This window comes from Siniperca chuatsi, linkage group LG15 (assembly GCF_020085105.1).
Source record: "Siniperca chuatsi isolate FFG_IHB_CAS linkage group LG15, ASM2008510v1, whole genome shotgun sequence".
NCBI classification, from domain to species: Eukaryota; Metazoa; Chordata; class Actinopteri; order Centrarchiformes; family Sinipercidae; genus Siniperca; species Siniperca chuatsi.
The window spans coordinates 27650358-27674386 of record NC_058056.1 but is presented as its reverse complement, the minus strand read 5'-3'; the positions used below and the strand labels follow the sequence as shown (position 1 = coordinate 27674386).

The window sequence follows — 24029 nt, the reverse complement described above, 5'->3', positions numbered from 1 at the left end:
TGTCACGCCCCCAACAACAACAGAGTTATATTTAATTAACGTAGGTCATCAGCGTGCGTAGTAACCAGTCCTTCATCAAGTCAGGTTTCGTTTTTTGTTTTTGCTTGCTGTCAGTTCATTGGTTGTGCTTTGAAAGGTCACTGACAAACAAGGTCAAAGTTTACACTGATTGAACTCTGAGCGCGGCGCAGAGGTGGTGCTGCTGCGAGGTTTGGTGTTTTGGCTCCATATGAAAACACACAGTAGCTCATTGATTCTGCCACTGATCGCGTGTAGACAGCTTTAGCCAGACTTATCAAATCCCACTGGAGTATTTCAGAGAGACTACGCAAAGAGACCCTGAGAAAGACCTTAAAAAACACGAGAAACGCTACTGTCAGGCTGAAGATGATAGACCAGCGACTCTGCTTCTCTAACCTGCTTGCACATCCTAACAATACTAAACTATCCAGTCCAATCCTACCGCGTCCTACTCAGCACTACTGCGTTCTACATTTACAGCACATTCAGCCGAACACGTGAAGATTTCCAGAGTGCGGTACAAATAAAATCAACTACCTCCTCTAGATCAGAGTGATTATATGTCTTTTAGAAATGCTCCGCAATCTTCACGTTCCCTAATCACACTACAGTTCGTCAGTAGTCTCTGCTTAAGGCCAAATTCAAAGTAGAATTCAATAAAAACGGTTTGCAAGATGTTTCTGTAGGGTGCTTTTCCATCATGGCTTCTCAGGGACTCTGTGACCTCTGCTGACAATTTTGTGAATATCTGTAGGCTGATATGTACATTTTACTGTGCTCTGTCCTGTTTCTTTGTGCCGGACAAGCTCCTGTGTCCATACTTGCACGACACACTGAACTGCACGGAAGTGGAAATGTTGCGAAACTTTGAAATGTATAACTCGTCACCACGGGGCAATTTTCTCTGTACAGTTCTGGTACTCAACGATTAAAAAGAAAAAGCTAATAACCCAACAACAGAGACTGAAGCCCGTCTGTCTATTGTATAGGTAACACACATCGGCTTTAAAAGGTTTAATTTGAACAAATTCGCCACAGGATAGACAGAACAATTTCCAAGGTATCATTCTGATAGAGGGCTGGTGGGGGAAGTCTGGCAGGCAGATAACAGCAGACTCTGTTCTTTAGAAAAAAACGATCCTCCCATTTTCTCATTCTCTTAGAAACTCATCCTCAAAATGGGGCTGTAATGGGAGCGACGCTTGTCTGTCGCTCCGCATTGAATATCATCATCTGCCTCGCATTGTGTCCCTTTTTCCACCCACAAAAAAAGCAATCTGTCTACTATCATTTTTTCCTCCTCTCTTCTTATAATAAAACATGAAGTTTTTTTTTTTTTTTTGCTGATATGAATCTCCCCGGTCGGCCGGTTAACTCCTGAGCGAGATCCTGATGCCTATCTGCTTTATCTGGACAGAGGGAAGAAGCCAGATCCATCAGCAACATATTTCACTGTTAAACCAGGGAGGATTGGGTCAGACTTCCTCATGAATAAGAAGCTCCGACAAGGAAGGCAACTTTCTTCCCCCCCTTGAACAGCAGATATGAAGCAAGAATGCAGAAACTGTCGGTAAAATGGAGTTTTATGTTTGACACTTGTGCTCAAACCATCAATCAATCTGCTCCTGTAGATTTCACTTTGTGCACATTTTACATATTTTTATGAAAACATTGCATCAGAATTTGGCATCAAACAGGCCATTTTCCCTCCTCTACCTGTTCTCGCAGTAGATGATCTTGAGGTCCATGTTGACTCGGGTGACGAACATTTGACAGTCGATGCGAACCTCGTTGATGGTGGGCGGCGGGAGGGCGTGAGCCACCACCACCATCCCCATAATCTGATTGGGCACCGAGCGGCTGTGCGTCAAAGCCATCCTGATGCGTAGACGTCCCGTGACGTGGATCACCTGACCGGGACAAAAAAAGACAAACAGATGGGGGTCAGAGGGGGTTTAAAGGACCAGGAAGAGAGATATGAGGTTCCAAGGTCATAGAGGGTTCGTTACTAGATATGTTAACCATATGAAAATGATACAATTTCTCAGTCTGTGCTCTTGTCTGTTCTTAAGCACTGTCCCAATTTTAAGTCCATATTTAGCCGAGAATGGTCCAAATGTCCAGATGTATTTTTGTTCCACCCATTTTACCCAGGATGCTTTGGGAGTGCTGACTTGTATGTGAACTTGGGTTAGCGAAGTATCCAAGAAGAGCATTTCCCAGAAACCAGCAGCGATGGTGGAGGATACGGACCAAACCCACTGTTATAGTCTTTGTTGTGCAGCTGTTATGTCAACGGGTTTGGTTTTGTGATGTTTTTGGGTGCGAAATGACCCATTTAGATTTTTAATGTGTGGTCGTTTCATCAAATAATCCATATTTGACAGTTTGCTTAAACATTTTCAGAGATGTGAGGACATCGACCCGGTAGCCTGATCGCTCCCGAGACGCTCATGTAGTCAGCGTCCATGTTCATCATGGGGAGAACCTGTGGTAATTTATTGGTGGTGCACCTCAAGATATTATTTATTTTATTTTGTATAGGAACAAGTATAAAGCATGAACCAATGCCACATACAAATTCATTTTGGAAGATAATTCATTTTGGTCACATAACAGGTGTAGAGTTATTTTGTAGTGTCGTCATCAGAGTTGCTAATCACAAATTGAGCGTACTGCGCCCACCGGTTCTCGGGGGTTTGGACACCAGAGTTCGAACTTCGCGCGTATTAAGAAATATTTGTATTTATACTCTGGACTATGTCTGCAGACATTTCTGTTTTCCATCGTTTGTAATATTTCTTCTGCTGCAAACTTCTGGAGCTTTCCTTCAGTGAGCTTTTGTCAGACAAGCATGTGCACAGTTTGCTAGTTTTTATATTTAAACAACTGATAAACATTCCCATAGTTCTATGGTTTACTTTTTGTATATCTTTACTTGTTATTTTGTGTTTTCTTTATGTTTAATGTGACCTACAGAGTCAATTTCCTTGTGGTTAGTGCAATAAAACCAATTTATGATCATGCAGGACTTGTAAATTCTCTGAAACGGACCATAACCTTTATATTATGGTCTAATTTTCTATATTTAACTCTATATATTTATATGTAAAGAAGGTAAGAATCCAGTTTGAAATATGTTCTGCAAGAAGCCACAAATTTCACAGATTGAATTTGGAAGCAGAGGTCAATGCAGATAAAGACCAGGTGAATTGAGGAGAACTTTTGGGGGATTTTACCTCTCATTTCTTTTGTTCTTTTCCTGAACTGACTCGAGGGATGAAGTGAATGAGAAAGAAAGACAGAGGAGAGGTGGAAACAGAGGAGATGACTGACAGAGGGAGAGTGAAGGGTGTAATTATCCAGAGCTTTAAACTCGTGTGAAGCTTCAAAAGCCTGTCGGACGGGACGGATCTGCTAGAAATGTTAATCAGCTGCTGCTCACGGGGGAAATGTTTGCTTGTCTTTTAAACGCAGTATCACTTTTTTTGTAATGTGGCAAATATGAGGGTCAAACAAGGAAGAAAAGAAAAGAGGAAGAAAAGTCTAATTTCAAAGCAGCCAGAGGAAGAAAGACAGAAGTCACAAGGTTACCAGATGCTTCTGCATTTTTCTGCATGTGTGTGTTGTCTCATGTGTGTGTAGGCCAATCCTGAGGTTTCTTCCTCGATGTCCCAGATTCCTCCATTTTCTCTCCAACTGATTCATTGATTAGTCTATTAAACGTCAGTTTCAGTTAAGCTAATGTTCAGAACTGTTGCAAGCGGTTTAGGGTTGTTGGAAGGTGGATTGTTTTCACTTTTGATGGAGCTAGGCTAGCAGTTTCCCCTCAAGTCTGCTTCAAGTCTTTGTGCTAAGCTAGGCTTTAGCCTGCTAAGCTAGGCTAAAGGATGCACAGAGATGAAACTCCGCTCAGGGAGAGGGGCCTGCGGTCACCTAGCATTTATGATATCCATTTATTCCAATGCAGTTTGCCATGACTGCAGGATTTTCATTCCAGTATCAAAGAAAATCAGACTGGAGCTTCAACTTTGGTGAACTTTATCACACAAATTTGCTCTGTCAACCAATGGTATGGAGTATAAAATGCTCCAGAGATGCAGCATCGGTCAGTTATGAGACAGGAATTGATGGTATACATTCCCTTGAATTAACTGTTTTAAAATGTTTGCTACTTTGCAGATGCATTCATTAATGTTTCCTCATTATGTTGATAAGAAATGGATCGGGTGCCTTCAGGTTTCTCCAGGGCACCTCTACAGTGAGTAATGGAGGAGGAGGAAGCTGCTTCTTCCACCTTCAGGTCTCTGCTGCAACAATGGCTTTAAAACTACTAACTGTAACGGTGTATTATGTGTGTGTGTTAGTGTTGCAATGATGTGTGTGTCACTGAGTGCAAATGTGTGTAGTAATATATGCACGCGTGTGGATGAATATTTATGTGTGTCTCTGTCTCCACTGTGATTTGCATGTGATCCGAGTCTGCCAGGTGGAACATGGTATACGACACACACACACACACACACACACACACACACACACACACACACACACACACACACACACACACACCCTTGACTGTATGAGAATAAAACATCAATCTTTTTTTTAATCTTTTTCAATTTATTAGGATTGCTTTTATTTTGCTTCAATAACAAAATAAAAGCACTTCCAGATTATTTGTAATCAAGAATTTTTTTTTGTTTGATCAGTGAAACCGCTCATTCTTTTAAAATAATGTACTGTTACATTCACATGTTAATTTGGTGAATTAGTCCCACATCCAGCTGAAGAATCAATGAATGACTCAATGAATGAAAGAGTCACTGAATCAATTAATCAATTTTTCTGACGTTTTGTCTTTGGCAATAAAGTTGCAGCAGCTTGAAGACTTTCCACTGCTGTCCGCTGTCATCCTCCAGGAGAACTGAGTGTATTGTCTGGGATTAACCATGAGAGACCACACACACACACACACACACACACACACACACACACACACTCGGCAGCTCAGAGAATCCTCTTTAATCCCGCCTGTCGATCTGCGAGCAGAGAGACGGTCACAGAACTTCTGTCCTGATGTCACACCTACTGTACATATACACAACTTCATTTATGCACAGAAAACAAGCATTCCTACAAACTCGGACACGATCGAACTGTCAGAAGCTACAAAACTGTGAGAAAAGTAAAACTAAAAAACTGCGAGAGAACCAGGCCTTTATTTGAAACTTCTATTTATTAAAGTCAGGTTTTTAGTTACAGTTTCCCATGTTTTATAAGTATATTTTGTAAGAAGCCTCCCTGTTTTCTGGTCTGCTCCTGATTTAATTTGCTGTTGATGTTAACTAAACACTTCCTGCATGTTTATCTCTTGTCATGATAAATTCAGTTTAAACTCCATTTCCACGGCACTAATTCTATCAGTTCAACAATGGAGTCATGCCACGCTCACCACTCTGTTTAAACACTTTCTCTGTCGAAGAATAAGAACAACAATACTATATTTCCAGTTGCTTCAACTTTTCCAGTTTTGGATCACTGTTAATGAAACTCAAAACCTTCGGTGCCGATGTTTCTTTCACATTAAAAGCATTCTGGGGGCTCAGCAAGCATAATTCCTCCTTTCCCATGTAAGCTTTTAATGTGAAACATCAGCAGGAAATGTTTCATTTACAGTAGATAAACTGCTTTTAATGTTTGATTTTATGTGCATCATGTATCATTTTCTATCTTTTTAAATTTCATAATTTGTCATTTAAAGGGTTTCTGAGTATCAAGAAAAGTGCTCTATAAATAAAATAATTATTTTAAGCATTTTTAATATTATAAACGTAAGCTGACATAAATGCATTTCAAAATATTTTATTATGTACTATTTTTTATTACATCAAACATTAATTTTTGTAATATACAAAGAAGACCTATTGTATCTAAAATACTGAAAGAATCCTGTAACTAGAGAAAAACAATCTAATATTTGCAAAAAACATTTATGAAAAAAATAAATAAATCCAGAAATACTTAGAGTATACACACACACACACACACACACACACACACACTGAAATCATGAAAACTAACTAAAATTAATCTGAATCGAAATAAAAAGAAATTGTTAACAAAAAAAAAATGGATGAAAACTTAAAATAGACATCATGGGTCACAGCCACATGCACACACTTTCAAACACAGACACACAGTACGTATTTGTTCACGGTAGGATTACAAATTTCCATATGGATCACTTCATTCGATGACAGATAATAAGACTATAAGCCAGTGGCTGATAAAATATCCTTTGCTCTCCAAGGAGACACACACACACACACACACACACACACACACACACACACACACACACACACACACAGATATGTTGGTCAGATCACCTAATCCTGTCTCCCCCGTATGTGAAGGGAGGTTTAGCATGTTAACATTGAGCCTGTGTGTGTGTGTGTGTGTGTGTGTGTGTGTGTGTGGTCATGCTGCGGCTACATATTTCCATCCCTGCAGTGACACACAGCACAGCGAACACAAACACAACAGAAACACAGTCTGTCCGTTTCACTGAACATCAGCTGGGTCCAGAGTTGTTCTAATTCCACCTTTTAAGATCAGTTTGACTTTCTGTACTAAAGAATACTTCCAGTTCATTTAATGCTTCAGGTTAGTTGATTTTCCTTTTTGCTGATCTTTCCTTATTTCAGCTTTTTTTTGTTCATTTTAAAAACAAACTTCTGTCTAGTTTTAGCTATGGCTCAATTTGGAAAAAATATTAATATACATATAAAAAGTTGTACAAGTTATATCATAAGGACATGAAGCGCACTCCTCAGTCAATGCTGCTGTTATACTGTGATCTGCAGTATACTGTGAATGAAGAGCCGATGGGGTGGGAATGTTGTCTTTTTCGGTCCAATAAAGTTTTGGGAGCTGAAATCCACTACTTTTATATACTGTATAATGTATTGTATGTGTTTCTGGCGTTACAGGTGTTTCTGCACCTAACCTGTTTGGTTTGGTTCAAACCACATCTGGTGTGTTTGTATTTGGCTTGTTGGGGCTGGTGTGAAAGCTGTCAGTCAAACTCTGGTGTGGACTAATAAAAGGGACCAAGACCACGTGAAGAGGAGGGTCTCAGTCCGCTTCCAAGCGGAGACTAGTGCGGTTCGTTTGTGGTGTGAAAGACTGTGTGAAAGTAGATATGTGATTTTTATTATGGATTCAAAGCTAAACTACTATTAAATCCATCCTCTGGATTTATGACATATAAAGTAAAGATATAAACTGTGAAGTCAAGTTACAGGACTAATCAGGTTCAGTGACGTGCAGTGTTGCCTGCTGTATAACTTTGTGTTTTCTCCTCTTGTTTCATTAGTAAAAAGCCAGTGTGAACACGAAACGGACAGGAAATACGAGGCAACAATGGTCTGGACCAAATGAGCTGAACTACAGGTGTAAAAGCGATCATAATCTCACTTTATATCCTGAGGACTTGATGTGCACTCCTCTCTTTGTGAGCGTCGACTTCATCCTGATGAAGAAGGATCGTTCCAGAGTGTTATCAGGAGCCAGAAGACTGGGACTGCTGGACTCCACTGAGAGAGAAACACACACAAAAACATACAAACATGAAGAGATTCATGTGTGTTTTTAACTTTTATAGAATGTATACAAACACTCATAAGCACAGGAAATCAGTATATTTGATTGAGTTTGCTCCCTGAATGTTTTCTTGACACATTAATAGATGAATAACACACTTTTTGACACCGTATAAACACACACATTCCACAGGAAGGCCTACATAAAGTCAAAAGTTAAAGAGTGGAAAACCGACATGTGCTGAAACGACACGAGTGGAATGATTTTAATCTGCGTAAAACAAGTAAATACGCATATTCTGTCAGCAGGACCAGTCAGCCAATCACAGCACCTGTCAAACTGTCAATAATCTCAAAGCAGCTCGTGGCAATCAAACAGAGAAATCTCAGAACACGTCAGGAGCCAAGACGAGAGGAAAACATGACAAACAGGATGTTCAGGCACAAATTAAAGGTGTGTAATCTTCTTAGGTCATGATGTCATATCAAAATAAAAGTCTGAAGCATCCAGAAGTCACCAAAATCAAGACAAGACAGAGTCTTTCAGATTATTGCTTTAACCCAGCTGTCTCATCCTTCAAAACACAGGAAGTATATTGTTCAGCGTCCTCTTGTGTCAGTGTGTGTGTGTGTGTATTGAGATATAATCTGAACCCATCTAGACATCTTTAGACAGCAAACACACACACACACACACACGAGGCTGTCGGTGTTCACAGGTAAAAGAAAGTAACATTCGGTAAGAAACAGGAAGCAAACAGCCATCTGTCCTCCTCTCTAAGGTTTTACAATGCTAATAGAACCCTATCTCCTAAAAATTACGTTTATTTATTACTAATTTGCAACAGCAAGTATATTTTGAGAGAAACATAAGGCTGCATGAATTACAGTTTTTATCAAGATGAGGAAACATTGTTTATGTATGTTAACGTATCTGCCAAGTTGCAAAATTTTCATACTGAACTTGACTGCAAAATGTTCTCTTTTTATGTTTATGTTTGGGCAACTTGAAGCACTTGGTTGAGGTTCAGGAAAGATGGAGGTCTTGGTTAGATATTGGAAAAGTCAAAGTGACGTGATGCACAAGGCAGGACGTGCTAACTTTATTAAGATTTAATCGACGCCACAAACTTTCTGCTAACTTTAACCAAAGGGCTTTAACCAAGGTCTCTGGTGTCAAAGTCCTGCACAAATAAATCTGTTTATACTGTGACAGTGCTATGGTTAAGGTTTGGTTAGGTTTAGGCATAGAAACAACTTGGGATGAGTTTAAGGAGAGATCCCGGTTTCGGTTTTGTTGATCACTTCATTTGCTTTATAATAACGTCTCCTGACTTCCTCCATTGCTCCCAACAGACAGGAGTCATTATCTCTATATGGCCACTAGACGGTTTGTCACTTGAACGTTAACAAATGTCCAGTTATGCTCTCAAAAAACGTTAGTCCAGTTAGTCCAGTCAGCAATTACATTTCCCCAACATATTTAGAAAAGCCTTTAGTAATATATTAATGCAATTTCTAGGGGGCAGGGTTAAAGAACGTCACACTGTTTACACTTCTACATCCTCTGGAGGTCCTTTTAATTGCAAATTAAAGGCATTTGAACAAATGACAAATACTGTCCTTTGTCTTTAGAGGACATGCTTATACATGGTGTTGACCCATTCACATGGTTTGGTCTGAAAGGAGAATCTCTCTTTCTGCTTTTCATACATTCTGTGTGCTTTTTTATATTTGTGTGTCTCCCTACTGTACTGCATGTATATATGCATCTATGTGCTCACCAGAGTACCCGTGTTTTTGTGTTGTGAACACTGAGGCTGGTTGTTTGCAGCTCTTTTTTTTGTCTCCTGCGTGCAGCTCACCTAACACACACACACACACACACACACACACACACACACACACACACAGGTCTCTGGTGGAAGCGGCAGTTTGATCAGCGCTGATACGTGTTGACAACGTCTAATCTGAAAAAATTGAAAGAAATGAATTAATATGCAAATTCATCCTTTATAATATAAATGTCCTTGAAGAGAGTGAGACAAGAGGTGAGGGAGGGAGAGAAAAACAGGGGGAGGGAGAGACGAAGGAAGGAAGGAAGAGAAAAAAAAACATAAATGAGAGGAAGAGACAGATTAAAGAACAGGGGACAAAGGGAAAGAGCAAGAAAGATAGAAAATAAAGAGATGGACACGTGAAGAGAGAAAAGAAAAAGTAGAGAGATTGAGAGATAAAAATAAAAAAGAACAGATGGCAAAAGGGAGGGGAAGACAGAGTTCATAAAAGAGGAAGACAGAAAGGTGAGAGGAAAAAGGAGAGATGGAGAAGAGGGAGGAGGGAGGAAATGATGAGGAAGTAAAGGAGAAAGAAAGATGAAGATGAAAAGCAAAGGAGGATGATGGAAAGGGAGAAGGAAGGGAGAAAACAAAGAGTGATAGAAAAATAAAGGATGAGAAAGAAAGACAGAAATAAAGAGAGGACAAAAATGAAGGATTTGAATTTGAAAACAAAAATTAATCTGAACAAGTAAAGGAGAGATGGAGAAAAAGAAAAAGAGGGCAGACAGAGGGAGTGAAAGAAGCAAAAGACAGATTGAAGGGAAGAAAGAGGAAGAAAGAGGGAGGGAGAAGTGGAGAAAAGAGGGAAGAATATAAAAGAGAAAGAGTGACAAGTAGCAAGAGAAGAAAAAGGATAAGATGAAAACCAAGAATGAAGAGAGGTGAGAGGAAAAACAAGTGAAGGAGAGATAGCGAAGGAGAAAAATGGAGGAGGAGTGAAAGGGGGAAAAGGGAAGGAGAAGAAAGTATACTATAATATGAAAGAGGGAGAGAAAGATGATAAAGAAATAAGAGAAAAAGAAGAGGAAGAGAATGAAAAAGAGGGGGGAGAGGATCAGGGGGCAAAAGAGAAAAAAGATGTAGATGAAAAAGGAGGGAACTAAAGGAGAGATGGAGGAGAAGCAAAGGAGTGAGGGAGAGGGGGAAAGAGGAAGGAGAGTTACGGTAAAAGAGAGAAAAGAGGGAGAGGAAGGAGAGGAGGAACGAGGGAGAGGAAGATGTGGAGAAAGAGAGGGATGGAGATGATGGAAGAAGAGTGGAAGAGGGTGAGAGAGGGAAAAGGGGAAGACAAAAAGGAGGGAATGAAAAAAAGGGAAGGAGAAAGAGGTAGAGAGAAAGGATAGGAAAAAGAATGAACGAAAGAGGGAGCGAGAGGCGAAGAGGGAGAGGAAAGAGGGCAGGAAAGAGGAAACTAGGCTTCCCAGGAGGAGCTGGAGCTACAATACTCTCTCCTCCCTCCATTTCCCTCCTCCATCCCTCCATCCATCCGTCAGTCGATCCGCTCTCTCTCTCGGTCCTCCAGGAAATCAGCCGCCGATCTGACGGATGAATAATGATGATGGAGGGAGAGAGGAAACAGAAGAGAGGGAGGACTGACGAACAACAGGGGAGCAGGACCTTCTCTCTCTCTCTTTGTTATTCACTTTGAATTAATGGGATTAGTTTCCCCACAGAAACACACACACACACACACACACACACGAGATGTCACTTTCATTGTCATACACACCCAGTCTCCCTTTTCATTTTTATACACACACACACACACACACCTCCTTGCCAAGGCTGTGTGCTCACTGTGTGCGTGTGTGTGTGTGTGTGTGTGTGTGTGTGTATGTTCCTGTACAATTTCTGCATGAACGTGAAGGGAGAAGGGACACAGGAGGAGGAGGAGAGAGAAGGAAAAGAAGAACATATGAAGAAGAGGAGGAGGAAGAGGAGCATGGGAAATGGAAAGAAAAAGAAGACAAACAGAGGGAGAAGACCAGAAAAGGAAGAGGAGGAGGAGGAGGAGGAGCTGCAGAGTCGGATAGAGGAAGACAAAACTAACAGAAGAAGTAGAAGAGAAAGAGGGGGAGGAGGAGGTACAGAGGAAGTGAAAGAAAAAAAGAGGATGAGCAAAAGAAAGAAGAGAGGAAGGGGAGGAGAAAGAGGAGCTTTAGGAAGGAGAATAAAAAGAAAAACAGAAGAAGAGGAGGAGAAAGGAGCAGAGGGAGTGAGAGGAAGAAAATGAAGACAAACAGAAGCAGAAGAAGAATATGAGGAAGAAAAGATGAAAGGGAGGAATGGAAAAGAGGAGGAGAAGGAGTAAGAGTTGGGGGAAAGATAAGTGGAAAAAGATGTCAAATAGAGGGAGACGAAGAAGAGGAGGTGGGGTGGTAATGGAGAGAGGGAGGAGGAAAACACGAACGGAGACGAAGAAGAGGAAGAAGAAGAAGAATAGAAGGAGGAGTCAAGGGAGTGAGATGAAGAAAAGATTAACATAAAAAGAGTTGAAGAAGGGAAGAGAAAGAAGGATGAGAAGGAGGAGTAGTAGCAGAGGAAGCGAGCAGAAAAAAATGATGATCAGAAAAGAAGAAGAGAAAGAGGGTGAGAAGGAACAGAGGAAGAAACGGCGGAGAAGGAAGAGAAGTGGAGGAAATTATAAGTAAAAAAGACAAACAGAAGAAGAGGAGGAGGATGAGTAGGAGAAGAAGAACACAAGAAGAAGAGAAGATGGAGGGTATGGAGGAACGGAGGGAGCGGGAGTGAGAAAAAGAATATGGACAGAACAAAAAGAAGAAGATGAGGAGGAGGAGGGGGAACAATTTCTGCAGCAAAAGGAGTGAAAGGAATGAGAAACAGAAAAAAATGACAAAGAAGAAGAAGAGGAGGAGGAGCAGCAGAGGGAATGAAAAGAAGACGAGGTGGAGGATCATGTGGGGATTCAGAGGTGTTTTCTCATTCTGCTCATTCAGCGTGCATTGCCGCGGCGTCTTCGGGGACGGCGCTCCTACAAGACAAAGATTAGCGCTACAAAGGCAGCAGGTGGCTGCCGGCTCCGCCGCCGCCCGACTCTGGGACCTAATTATCTACGGCACGGAAACTTTCCCCCGTTTGAAGGACAAATGATTAATTAAAAAGAACAACTCACCTACGCCTGTGATCTTTGGACAATACCCAGAGTGCCGAGGGTTTCTTTCAACACGTGTGTGTGTGTGTGTGTGTGTGTGTGTGTGTGATTGCAGGGAAGTCTCGACGGGACGGTGTATCATTGTCAGACAGTCTAATAGCGCTGCCTGGTTCAGGGAGCTCGTTGTGTCCGACTGATAACTAGCTAGCGTGACGGCGGGGCGAAACAAAGCAAACTACAGCAAGGTCACCGCAACCTCCACCAGCCGCCGCCACGAGACACCGCGAGTGAGTGAGGAAGACACAAATTGTCTTAACAAGTGGGACATAATGCAGCAGATAAGACAGACACGTGTAGCACATGAATGAGTCATTAAGTAACTGAAAATAAACAGAAGAAGAGAGAAACTCTGCTCATAATAAAACCTTCAGATTGACGATGAAAACCAGACCAAGTTTAGAGGGACACAGTGAAACTCATGTAACTAAATAATCTAAGCTTCACCGTCTTCATTCAGCAAATGGAGACCGTGACATGCGATTGAAAGCTCCAAACGCAAGTAGCTTCAATAACTTTGTTACATATACTGTTCCCAGGTGTCACGAAGGAACTTGCATAAGGAACCGTTTCCGCTCACCGCCACGTTTCTCAGCTCAGGAGCCAGGAAATCTAAGTTCAGTCAAAATGGAGAGAGGCTAGTTACAGCTGATATCTTGGCACTAATTGAACGTTTAGTGGGATAAACTGTCTGTTTATAAAATTGTTTAATTAGTATGTTGGGTTTTGTGTCCGTCCTGTTGCTCTATAAGCTCAGCAAAGTTCCCAGCAACTTTTTGCAATGGCACTAATTTCTCTTTAAAAGGTACAATAATTGTCAAAAAGAAGAACAAGTAGCCTAAGTAAGTAAACTTAAAACAACCTGTACAGCTACATCCTGATTGGTTGTTTATTTCTCAAACTGGGGAAATGACCGTCAATAAGCACCAAACCTATTTTAATGGAACAAATCTGAGATCTGGGAAGTGATGGTCTAGAATCAAGCAAGGAGTTATGTGCCGGACCTATTTCTTGACGAACAACAGTTTATCCATCCGCCCAGTACTTCTGTGCAGTGGCTACAGCGCAGGTTGTCAGATTTGGTTGGTGAGCACAGCTTTTAGTTTTGGTCTCTGTACAGACATGATGGTAACAAACCTGGCAACCTCACTGTGATGACAAGACTTGAGGAAGCTGCACACCTGCTTCCAGTCTTTGTGCTAAGCTAGGCTAACTATATCCTGACTCCAGCTCCATACTGAGAACACAGACAGACCGATATCATCTTCTCAGCTCTTTCTCAGAAAGAAAGTGAATAAATGCATTTCCCTAAAATATTCAATCATTCCTTCAGCAACGGCCTAATCAACCCACACTACAACACACCAACTCATCTGTCTTCCATTTTTATGATCATGTCTCCTCCTCCCTCCTATTGTTTTTCCATTCTATCATTTCCCTCCTTTTCTCTCTTTTTTCCGTCACTTCTTACCCATAATGCAACAGCAGGAGCCGAGGGACATCAGAGAGGTGGCGGGCGAGAGGCAATCGTGACAAATGTGCTGTAGTTCGCTTGCTTGCACGCTCACAAATGCACACACACACAAGACCAGACATAACCTAAATATACTGTATATAAACACACACACACACACACACACACGCACGCACACACACACACACAGCTGCGGCCGTGCGAGGCATTCATCACAGATAGAGAGTATTGTCAGAGAAGTTTAATTGTGTAAACACTCTGTAACTGTCCTGTCATATTCCTGCCTCTCCGGCTCACTATCGCCTCCATGGCTGTAATTGAATTGCTACCGTCAGGGAGGAGGAGGAGGAGGAGGAGGAGGGGGAAGTGGAGGAGGGGGAGGAGGCGAGATTCGCCTTATGAATAGAATGTGTTTCCTATCAGGCTGGATTTGACAAATTGTGTCAGGAAGAAAACCCAAGTGATCATTTTTCAGTTTACTGAAGGAGGAGGAGGAGGGGGAGGAGGAGGGGAGGGGGAGGCACAGGGAGGGAGAGGAAAGGGAGGAGGGGGAACAAGAGAGAGATGAGAAAGATGAAAAAGACAGAGGGGGAGGAGGAGAAGGATGAGGATGAAGAAAGAAGAGAAGGAGGGAAAGAAGAGAGGAAGTGGAGGAAGGGGAGACGGTAGAGAACTATACAGGTAGAAAGAAGAGGAGGAAGAAAGGGGTGAGGGAAGGAAGAGAGAAAGAGGAGGATGAAAAAACAAGCAAGGAGAGAAGGAGGAAGAAAGGAGGAAAGGGGGAGTAGGAAGGAGGAGGAAGGCAATAGGAGGCGAGGCAGAGAAGAATTTGAAGAGACAGGAGAACGAAGAGAAGAAGAAGAGGAGGAGGAGGACCAGGAGGGGACTTAGAGGGAGGAAGAGGAGGAAGACAAGGAGAAGGTGTATAGAAAAGACAAGGAAGGCGAGGAGGAAGAGAGGGAGACAGGGTGATGAAGAAGAGAGAGCAGGAGGAGCTGAAGGAGGATGAAGATAGGAGGAAGGAATAATGGAAAGGCAGGAGAAGGAGGCCTGAAGGTATAGGAGGAGAAGAAATGATGAAAAAGATAAAGAAGGGGAGGAGGAGGAGGGAAAAGAAAGGAAGAGGAACATGGTGAGAATGATGAAGATGAGGTAAAAGATGAGGATGGTAGGTTGAGGGGAGGGGAAAGAGGAGGAAGAGGAGATGCAGTTTTTATATACGATGCAATTTGACAAAATAAAACATCCAATTAAAGTAAAATTTTAAAAATAAAAGAGTTTGGGTTCAGACAGGTTTCATTAAACACACACACACACACTTCACTCTGTACTTTAAAATCTGTGTGAATAAAGTACAAGGTGTGTGTGTGTGTGTGTGTGTGTGTGTGTGTGTGTGTGTGTGTGTGTGTGTGTGTGATGGTAGATATCCTCAAAGCCTTTTCCCACAATGCAAAAGCCTGGGAACCAAAGGTAAAACCACTCCTCCCTCTCACTTCCTCCCTCTCTTACTCTACTTCTCTCCATTCCTTTTCCTCACTTCCTCTCATCTCTCTCTTCATCTCCTCTCTTCGCTCCCCCCCTTACTCCTCCCATCCTCCTCCCCTCTGCAGCGATAAAAAAAGACTTTTATTTTGACAGTCTTATCAGGACAATGAGCTCAAATCAAACAGCGCTCTAATAGTCTGGAGACGCCTTGATCCTGGCTTTGTCTTTATTTCTCTCCTGTCTTTCCTCCACAGAGACACCTCCTCCATCTTATCTTCTTCCCCTCTCCTCCCCCCTTCTCCTCCTCCTCCTCAGTGATCTCCCTGTGACGGGACTCTGAAGGCTTTTCTAAGCTGTCTTTAGCTTCTCCTCTTCCTCTTTTGGAAATGGACCTATGCAAAGAAGACAGAGGGAAAGAGAAAGAGAATAAAAGGAGGAGCAGAAGGAGAAATGGATGAAGACAGAAGGGTGCATGGAGAAAGGGAAGCGATACAGAGGAAGAGATAGAGGAAGGAAGTAGGGATGCCCAGATCGGCCAATATTCAGTAAAATGGGAAACTGGGATTAATGCTTTCTAGTCGCGATTGTGAAAACTGATCGAGGACGCACATTGTATTCGTTTACTGGCGGATCTTGACCTCTCCAATGTGGCGACCGCGAGGGCGCATAGCGGCGACATACAGCAGGCTCCTTTGGAGTCAAGATGGCGGCGAAGCTAAAGAAAACGGAGATTTAATCATCTCGTATGGTGTCTAACTGTAGTGACTCATAACATATCGGATTTGGAATTAATCTGCAGATGCTCCGGTTCAAGTTGAGACCAAACGTTTCTATGGATGTCAGTTTTTGAGCCTCGACGAAGGCCAAAATGCAACAGACTAGGTGCACCTTGTTTTTAGCCAGCAGTTACTGATCACTTGCGGCCGGTTAGGAGAAGTGAGGAGTCAGCAGTCGCTATAAAACAGAGCAATCAAAAGCCAATCGCTATAAAAATCAATTTCCAGCCATGCTGGAATCAGTTTACACTTCCCTGGCATTTAATGTTCGGCAGCTAAACGGGCTCATCAAGGCGAGGAAGAAAGGAGGTGACGAGTCAGAGAGGGAGAGATGGTGACGCCTCAGAATTTAAAAAAAGAAAAAGAGGAGCGATTTCTGATTCTGAGAAATTTAATTATAATGACTTGATGAACAAAACTTTGGTCAAAATATAAGACAGTGTTATGTGGTTCATCTGAATTTCAAGGACTTTTAAAGCACTCTGTTAAAAAAAGAGGCTATTTTCAAGGTATTCCAGCACTCGATGTTTTAATACTGCTACACCAGCTGCTATAAAACAAAACACGGCCGGTAAAGCTCAAAGCCGATCGGCGGTATCTGGGCATGCCTAGAAGGAAGGAAGGCAGAGGAGGATGGATGAAGACAATAAAGGGGGGAGGAAGTTGAAAGAGGAGAGATAAAGAAAAGGAGAAAGATGAGAGTGAGGTGACACAAAGGAAAGAGAGAGGTGATCGAAAAAAAGGAGGGATGGACACTGCATGGCCAAAAGTATGTGGACATGGCTTTAGACAAGTTTTAAAGGGCTGTGGAAGTAAAAATTAATTTCATGGAGCAGAGGCCTGTTTAAGATTATCGTTGGAGCAGATAAGATCACAGAAAAGGCATGTAACTTTCATTTCAGTGTCATTTCCACGACCATATATTCAACATGTAACAGGTTCTACAGGATGTCCTGTTTATCTTTCTCAGCAAAAAGAGATTAACCCATGAGGTGCCACCGTAACAATGACCTTCAGTACGGATCAGTGTGTCATACTGTGCTGTTTGGTAGGCGAGTTAAGTAAGAGGTTATGGGAATGACAACAATGGATGTTGTTTTCTTTCATGTTTCCAAGACATGAGAAGTTTCTACCCAGAATCCGGGTCTCTGGGGGGGTCGGCGGTCAGTGGTCTGGAGCCACTTTGTAGTTTTTCAGTTTGCTCTACTGCGCTGTTGCAATCCTTTTATTTTTCTACCTTTCTTTTTCCCCCTGCATTGTTTGGCTGCATGTCTCTGAGAAATCCTGTGGTCAAACGTTTGGCTTCAAACCTCTGACTCCAGCTGCCTCTGAGAGGCCTTCTCTCAAAAACATTTGAACATCTTCATATGTTTAACAAGCGTTCTCCATTGTTAGCGATGCAGTAGTAAAATAGTGATTGCTGTTATTGTTGACACTGTTCTGTGTCGACAGCACTGCCAGCAACCCCTTGAACTTGCATTTAGTATAACCTCCTGAGCAAAGCAGAAATTTAGTTCCAGCAATTCGTCCCCGAAGTTGATGGAGTGCAGTGCAAACAAAAGCAGAACCTGTGACAACAGCGACATGTTACATTTTGAGTTTCTGCAGAGGAAAAGAGAAAAAATGGTTTTCCCCAGTTTGCTGTGGAAGAACGTGACTGGCCTGCACACAGCCCTGACCTGAACCCCATCCAGCACCTTTGGGATGAACTGGAACCCCCGACTGCGAGCCAGACCTGATCACCAGCATCGGTGCTGGACCTCACTGATGCTCTGGTGTCTACAGGGGGGGCAGATCCCTGCAGCGGGTTCAACATCTGCTGGAAAGACTGAGACCAGCAGAGAGGAGGCTGTCAGAGCAGCACGTTAACGAACTAGCTTAGTCACATATGGCTGCAATGTTCAGGTGTCCACATACTTTTGACCAAATGAAGGGCAAATGAAGGAATGATGACAATGAGGGGAGAGAGGAGGGAGGAAGGAGAACGTGAAGTGGAGAGTAAATGAAAAAATTTGTTTTCTCTGATATGGAAGACGAGACTGACAGCCCGTCTTTGTTTTGAACGAGGTCAGAGGTCACAGTGACACACACACACTCACACACACACACACACACACAGGAGAGATAATAAGTAATTGTCCGTATCTGCAACCTGCATAATTACGTCCAGAGAGAGACAGAGGGAGACGTGACTGACGAAAGAGCGACGGAAAGCAGAAAAGAGAGATGGAGGTGTAAAAATGGAAGGAAAAAGTGAGCAGGTTGGAGCTACTCAGCCTGTTGTGCAATGTCATCTGTCTCTCTGGAGGAGCAAATCACCCCGATGATGTCATAGTGATGTCATCTAATGAGGATATCTTGGTCTCTGTTGCTTCGATTTCGACCAGTCAATCTGTCTTACCCCAACTTTATATAAGAGCAATACTAAGCCACTGCAGCCTTGATGAGCCTTTGCTGCACAGCCGTGGAGGACGCACAGTCACAAAGGGCAGCACCCAACACAGAGAATTACTGAAAAAACATGGAAAAGTGGAAATAAAAAAGGAAAAGATTGTAAAAAAAAAAAACAACAACCATAAAATCAGATAAAAAAATTGTGGCTCTGTGTCCAGAAATGCTTTGCATTCGGCCATCAAATCAGGCATGAAATGCCGGGAAGCTCACTTGTAACTTGTAGTTTGTGCTAATTCTGTTTATCTGGCAATCACTGAAAATTAATGTTGCTGTGAAAACTTTCCAGAGTTCTAAAAACCTCCCCAGAAGAAGTATAAACTGCTGCTGTGGCTTCGGATCCGATACACCTTCAGACTGGGCAGCCCGTTCCTCGTCTCTCCGTCACCTGTAGCAGCATGCTAACAACAACTCGGCCTCACACACACACGATTAAAACATCAGAACACTGAACTGTGTGTGTGGATGCGAAACGCTTTTATTATAAAAACAATCGAGAATAAATGAGAAACAAAATGAAAAACAAAAACAAACGCAAACAAACAAACAAAAAAACTCAAAGAAAATACAATGCAGACTCAAACCAAACAACTGACAGGCAAAATTCTAAAAGAAAAACTAAGAAAAGACTGAAAATGTAAAACACAAAAGATGGCAAAACAAAGAAAATGAACTTATCATAAAAATAAATAATACTGGAAAACAAGACAAAACAAAAGGAAAATAAGGACATTTTAAAAAACACAGGAAAGGTATGAGGCATGAAGGATACAAAAAGGTAAATAATGACAGTAACTAGCCGTGTCTCTCTCACACTCACACAGATTCCCATGTCAAACGGGAAACATGCAGATAATCCACATTTCTTAGTCTCTGACATGTAAGAGTGAAAAAAACCAACTAAAACAAATATAAACAAACACCACAAATATCAGATTTCCCGCAGAGAGGACGATTGCCTGAACGCAGCGTCCAGTGGCTCCTCCTGTGGCATTTACACTGAAAACACCTCGGCCGCAGGACAAACACCGAATCCATCGCCTTACGGCACTCGCTGCTCTGCGTCTGTTTTCACACAAACAAAACAGGACGCCGGCTCTCTCACCTGCTCTGCCTGTTCAGCTACAGCCGGGAAGACGCTCAGATCATGTGACTGGAGGTGGTAAAGCTGGACTGTTTGTCTGTCCATCAGTCCACACTGACATATCTCTGCAACTGGATGGATGTGAAACAACACAAGTACGGTCCTCAGAGGACGAGTCGTCCATCTCCATTCAATCACAGATGCATTCAGATTGAATGCAAAGCATGTTAGCTTTATTCACACAAATGTGACTGCTGGGGTGTTTCTGCAGTCCGTGTTTATTCACTACAAACAGCCAGTGATATATATATATGATATATGATAAATATTAGGATGTTTCACTGTCCCCTGAAAAAACTGCCAGGCTGCAATGTTAGCCACAGTCAGAATTGCAGGTCATGTGACATCCACTGGCCCAAAATGACTTTTTCACATACACAATGATGATAAAAGAGATGGTTGTAGAGTAATCTGTAAACCCTTCAGGCATCACAAACACTCAAGTGACTAATTTGATTCATTGGGTCCAATAAACCTTTAACAGTCTAAAGTAAACATCAGTAAATCATTATGGTTCGATTCAACGGGAAGTCATCTGCTGCCGCTTCCATCACTTTCAGCGTGAACACGACACCAGCTTTGCCGAGGTAGGACAGCAGGCAAAACTGTCAAAGAGTCAACAAGATGATGACCTTAGTAAGCCGTTGGTTAGCCATGTTGCCGGGCAGCTGACGCAGGAAGCTCAAAGAAGCCTGAAAAGAGTTTTCAGCATATTCGCCCCAGTGAGCAACTTTCACTGGGATAAATGGGACGCCATCTTGGAACAGGGTATCCACTTTTATGAAAGGTCCCGTGGTCAGGAGCAGGGTCGCTGATATGTAGACTGACACTTGGTTCTTGTGTGAGCCTTAATGAGCAGGCAGAACACCAGCATTCAGCACCTTCGATTCAAATACATTTTAAGCAATTCAGACTTGTAGTGCATCAGTCCATCGAAGCGTATCTACAGCTCAGCTCTCTAACGGTTAAATTTCATCTCCATAACTCACTCTTGTTCTCTTTTTCCCTTTGTGTCTCCGAGTCCTTCTGTCTTTATTTCCTTCCTTTTAAACTCTCTCTCCTTGTCTGTTCATGTTTGGCCAGACGACAGCGGCATCCCCAGATAAAAGATGATCAAACAAGAAAGGGAGGTAGAAAAAACACAAGAAGAAGAATGGGACGAGGACGAGGACGAAGAAGAAACAGAGAGGGCGAGGATAACAGAGCGAGGAGTGTGTTTGGTGTAATTGAATCCAGGCGGCGGCGGAGAGAGGGACAGATGGATGGACTGAACAGATTAGCATCCGTAATCAGAGGAAGGCGTGAGGAGGAATAGACGCGGCGGCCGTGTTCATCGAGCTGCTAACTGGCTTTACAAACACGTCTGCTCCGGCTTCTGATTAACACAAACTACAACTTATTGTCTGATCAGACGGAACAGACGCACACGGGTCGTTTTACAGACAGTCCGAAGAAGGTCTGCTGTCAGTTCTGATCAAAATACAAACATGAAGAGATCTGCTGTAGGCGGTCGAACCTCAATCAACATTTCTCTAATTTTAGACTGTATTTAATTTAAACAAAGTTCTTGTAAGTTTTGGAAAGTAACTAAGTACATTTACACAAATACTTAAGTATAGTTTGACCATTTTCTGCTACTTTATTATTGTACTCCTCTACATCTCAGAGGTAAATATTGAACTTTTTACTCCACTACATTTATCTGGAGTTACTAGTTACTTTTCAGTTGAAGATTTTACATTAAAAAAACGTTTGATAATCTTAATAAATTCAACACATTGTTAAATACTAAACCAGTGCTTTTTTGGTTTGTGACCTCTTACAAAAGAAGTGTTTGTTCTTGTCATGTTTCAGATGTCTAATGAGCTGTTAGTGGTTCCACCAAACTACTCATAGTTTCATTTGAATAATTGTTCGAGGCTAAAAGAGATAAAGAGAACGAGTACTTTTCATTTTTATACTTTAATTAAATTTTTGCTGACTATTTCCAGCGGCGGATGAATCCACGTGTGGTGCTGTAGTGAGTGTTTGGGGCAGCAGGACGGTGTGTGTGGGGCTGAGTCAGAATAAACTACAGTGTGTGTGTTCATGGTGATGAAGGAACATGTCACCCAGTGCAGCAGTGGAGGAAGAAGATCCATCAGCTGTGATTCACACACACACACACACACACACACACACACACACACACACACCTGTTAGCAGAAACGTTCATGATGGTTTGGGTCTGAACGTGAAATGTCTTGACAAGAAACAAAATATAGAATATTGCCAGACTGATACTTGATAATACTGCGTGTTACAAACATTTTGGATGGCCTGTTTATAGTTTGAGGACACTCAGTTTTACACTTTTGTTTGACTGAACTTGAATTTGATCAGTAGGATTAAATAATAAATAAACAAATGAAGCGATGAAATTAGTTGAAAAATCAATAACTTGATTGACAAAATATTATAGCTGCAACTAATGATGATTTTCCTATCAATCAATTAGAGCCAGCCGGATATATCAGCATGGCCGATATTATCAGCCGACATGAGCTCATCACAGATCAGCATCACAGATTCTGGTCGTGAAATTCTCCGTCACTTTCTAAGAGATAAAAAGACAGACTAATGTTATAGATTCGACCATCGTTTTAAAAGTTAAAACAAACAAACAAACCTGTTTTAGTTTGAAATGAATCAGTTTTTCAGGATTTAAACACACACACTTGTTTAATGATAAAACGGATCATGAAAACCTTCCTCACACCGGAACTGATTCAGCCAAAGTCCTCCACATGTGGAGTTGGGAGGTTTTCACATGACAGCAGTGATGAGTGACCAGTCAGATCGCTGCGAGGCAGACTGAGGTGCAGTGTGTGTGTGTGTGTGTGTGTGTGTGTGTGTGACCCCAGCCAGCCTCTGTAGAGCTGTGACCTTTGACCTTGTCCTGCTGTGCTGTCTGCCTCCAGCAGTTCGGCCCTGAGGACATTCACACTAAGTTTCTCTCTCTCTCTTTTCTGTTGTCTTTCCCTCCATTCAGTTGCTGTTGACCATCCTTCCTCCATTTCGTCTTCACTTGAAACCTTCAAGTCCTTCCTTCCTCCGTCCCTTTCATATTCTTTTACTTTGTTTCCTTCTTTCCTTTTTCTTTCTCACTTTCTATTTTCATTCATTCATTCTTTCTTTGTTTCTTTCCCTTTCTTCCTCCCTCCCTCCTTTTTTCCTTCCCTCCTTCATCAATTATATTTGAAACCTCAGTTCTGTCTTTCTTCCTACTTCTCGTCTCTTTCTTTCTTTCCCCCTCAGTTGACTCTCTCTCTCTCTCTCTCTCTCTCTCTCTCTCTCTCTCTCTCTCTCTCTCAGTCTTGCTTTATTCATTCATTCATTAATTCAGTCTCTCTCCTTTTATTTCTTTGGTCCCTCCATTCTTGAATTCACCTGTGGTGGAAGAAGTGGTCAGATCTTATACTTAAATAAAAATAGTAATACCACAGTGCAGAAATACTTGCAACCTCGCCTCACCCTCCCCTTCCAAGCGTGTAGGAGAAACTACGGTGGCTGTGAAACTTGTGAAAAAAGCTAACGGTTTGTCCGTTCTGGGCTACTGTAGAAACATGGCGCTGCAACATGGCGGCCTCCGTGGAAGTGGACCCGCTCCCTCTGTAGATATAAACGGCTTATTCTAAGGTAACGCAAACACAATGGTTCTTATTTTCAGGTGATTATACACTAATGAAAACATACGTATAAAAATTATATTCTATTTCTGCCGATAGCTCCTCCTAAATGTTGCACACTGGAGCTTTAAGTGCAGTACTTGAGTAAATGTACTTAGTTACTTTCCACCACTGCAATTTACTCTTTAACTTTTTGTTTCTTTTCTATCGTTCTACCTTCTTATTTTCTTATGTTCCCTTCTTCCTTCCCTCTTTTGTTCTTTGTCATTCCTTCCCTCTTGCTTCCAGTTTTCCCCTGCCGTGTTCAAACTGAAACACTTGTCATTTTACACCACCAAGACACACACACACACACACACCTCATCATGTTTAACACACTGTCCTTGTCTTTAA

General features: G+C 42.1%; 1 protein-coding gene across 1 annotated transcript in view; it reads right to left on the bottom strand.

Annotated features, from left to right (window-relative positions):
- LOC122862015 (neuronal PAS domain-containing protein 3) overlaps positions 1-24029 on the bottom strand; it is a 316717-nt gene that overhangs the window by 23654 nt on the left and 269034 nt on the right. Inside the window, 2 exon segments of the mRNA XM_044167164.1 lie at positions 1738-1931; positions 7504-7622. Coding sequence (XP_044023099.1) covers positions 1738-1931; positions 7504-7622 — 313 coding nt within the window.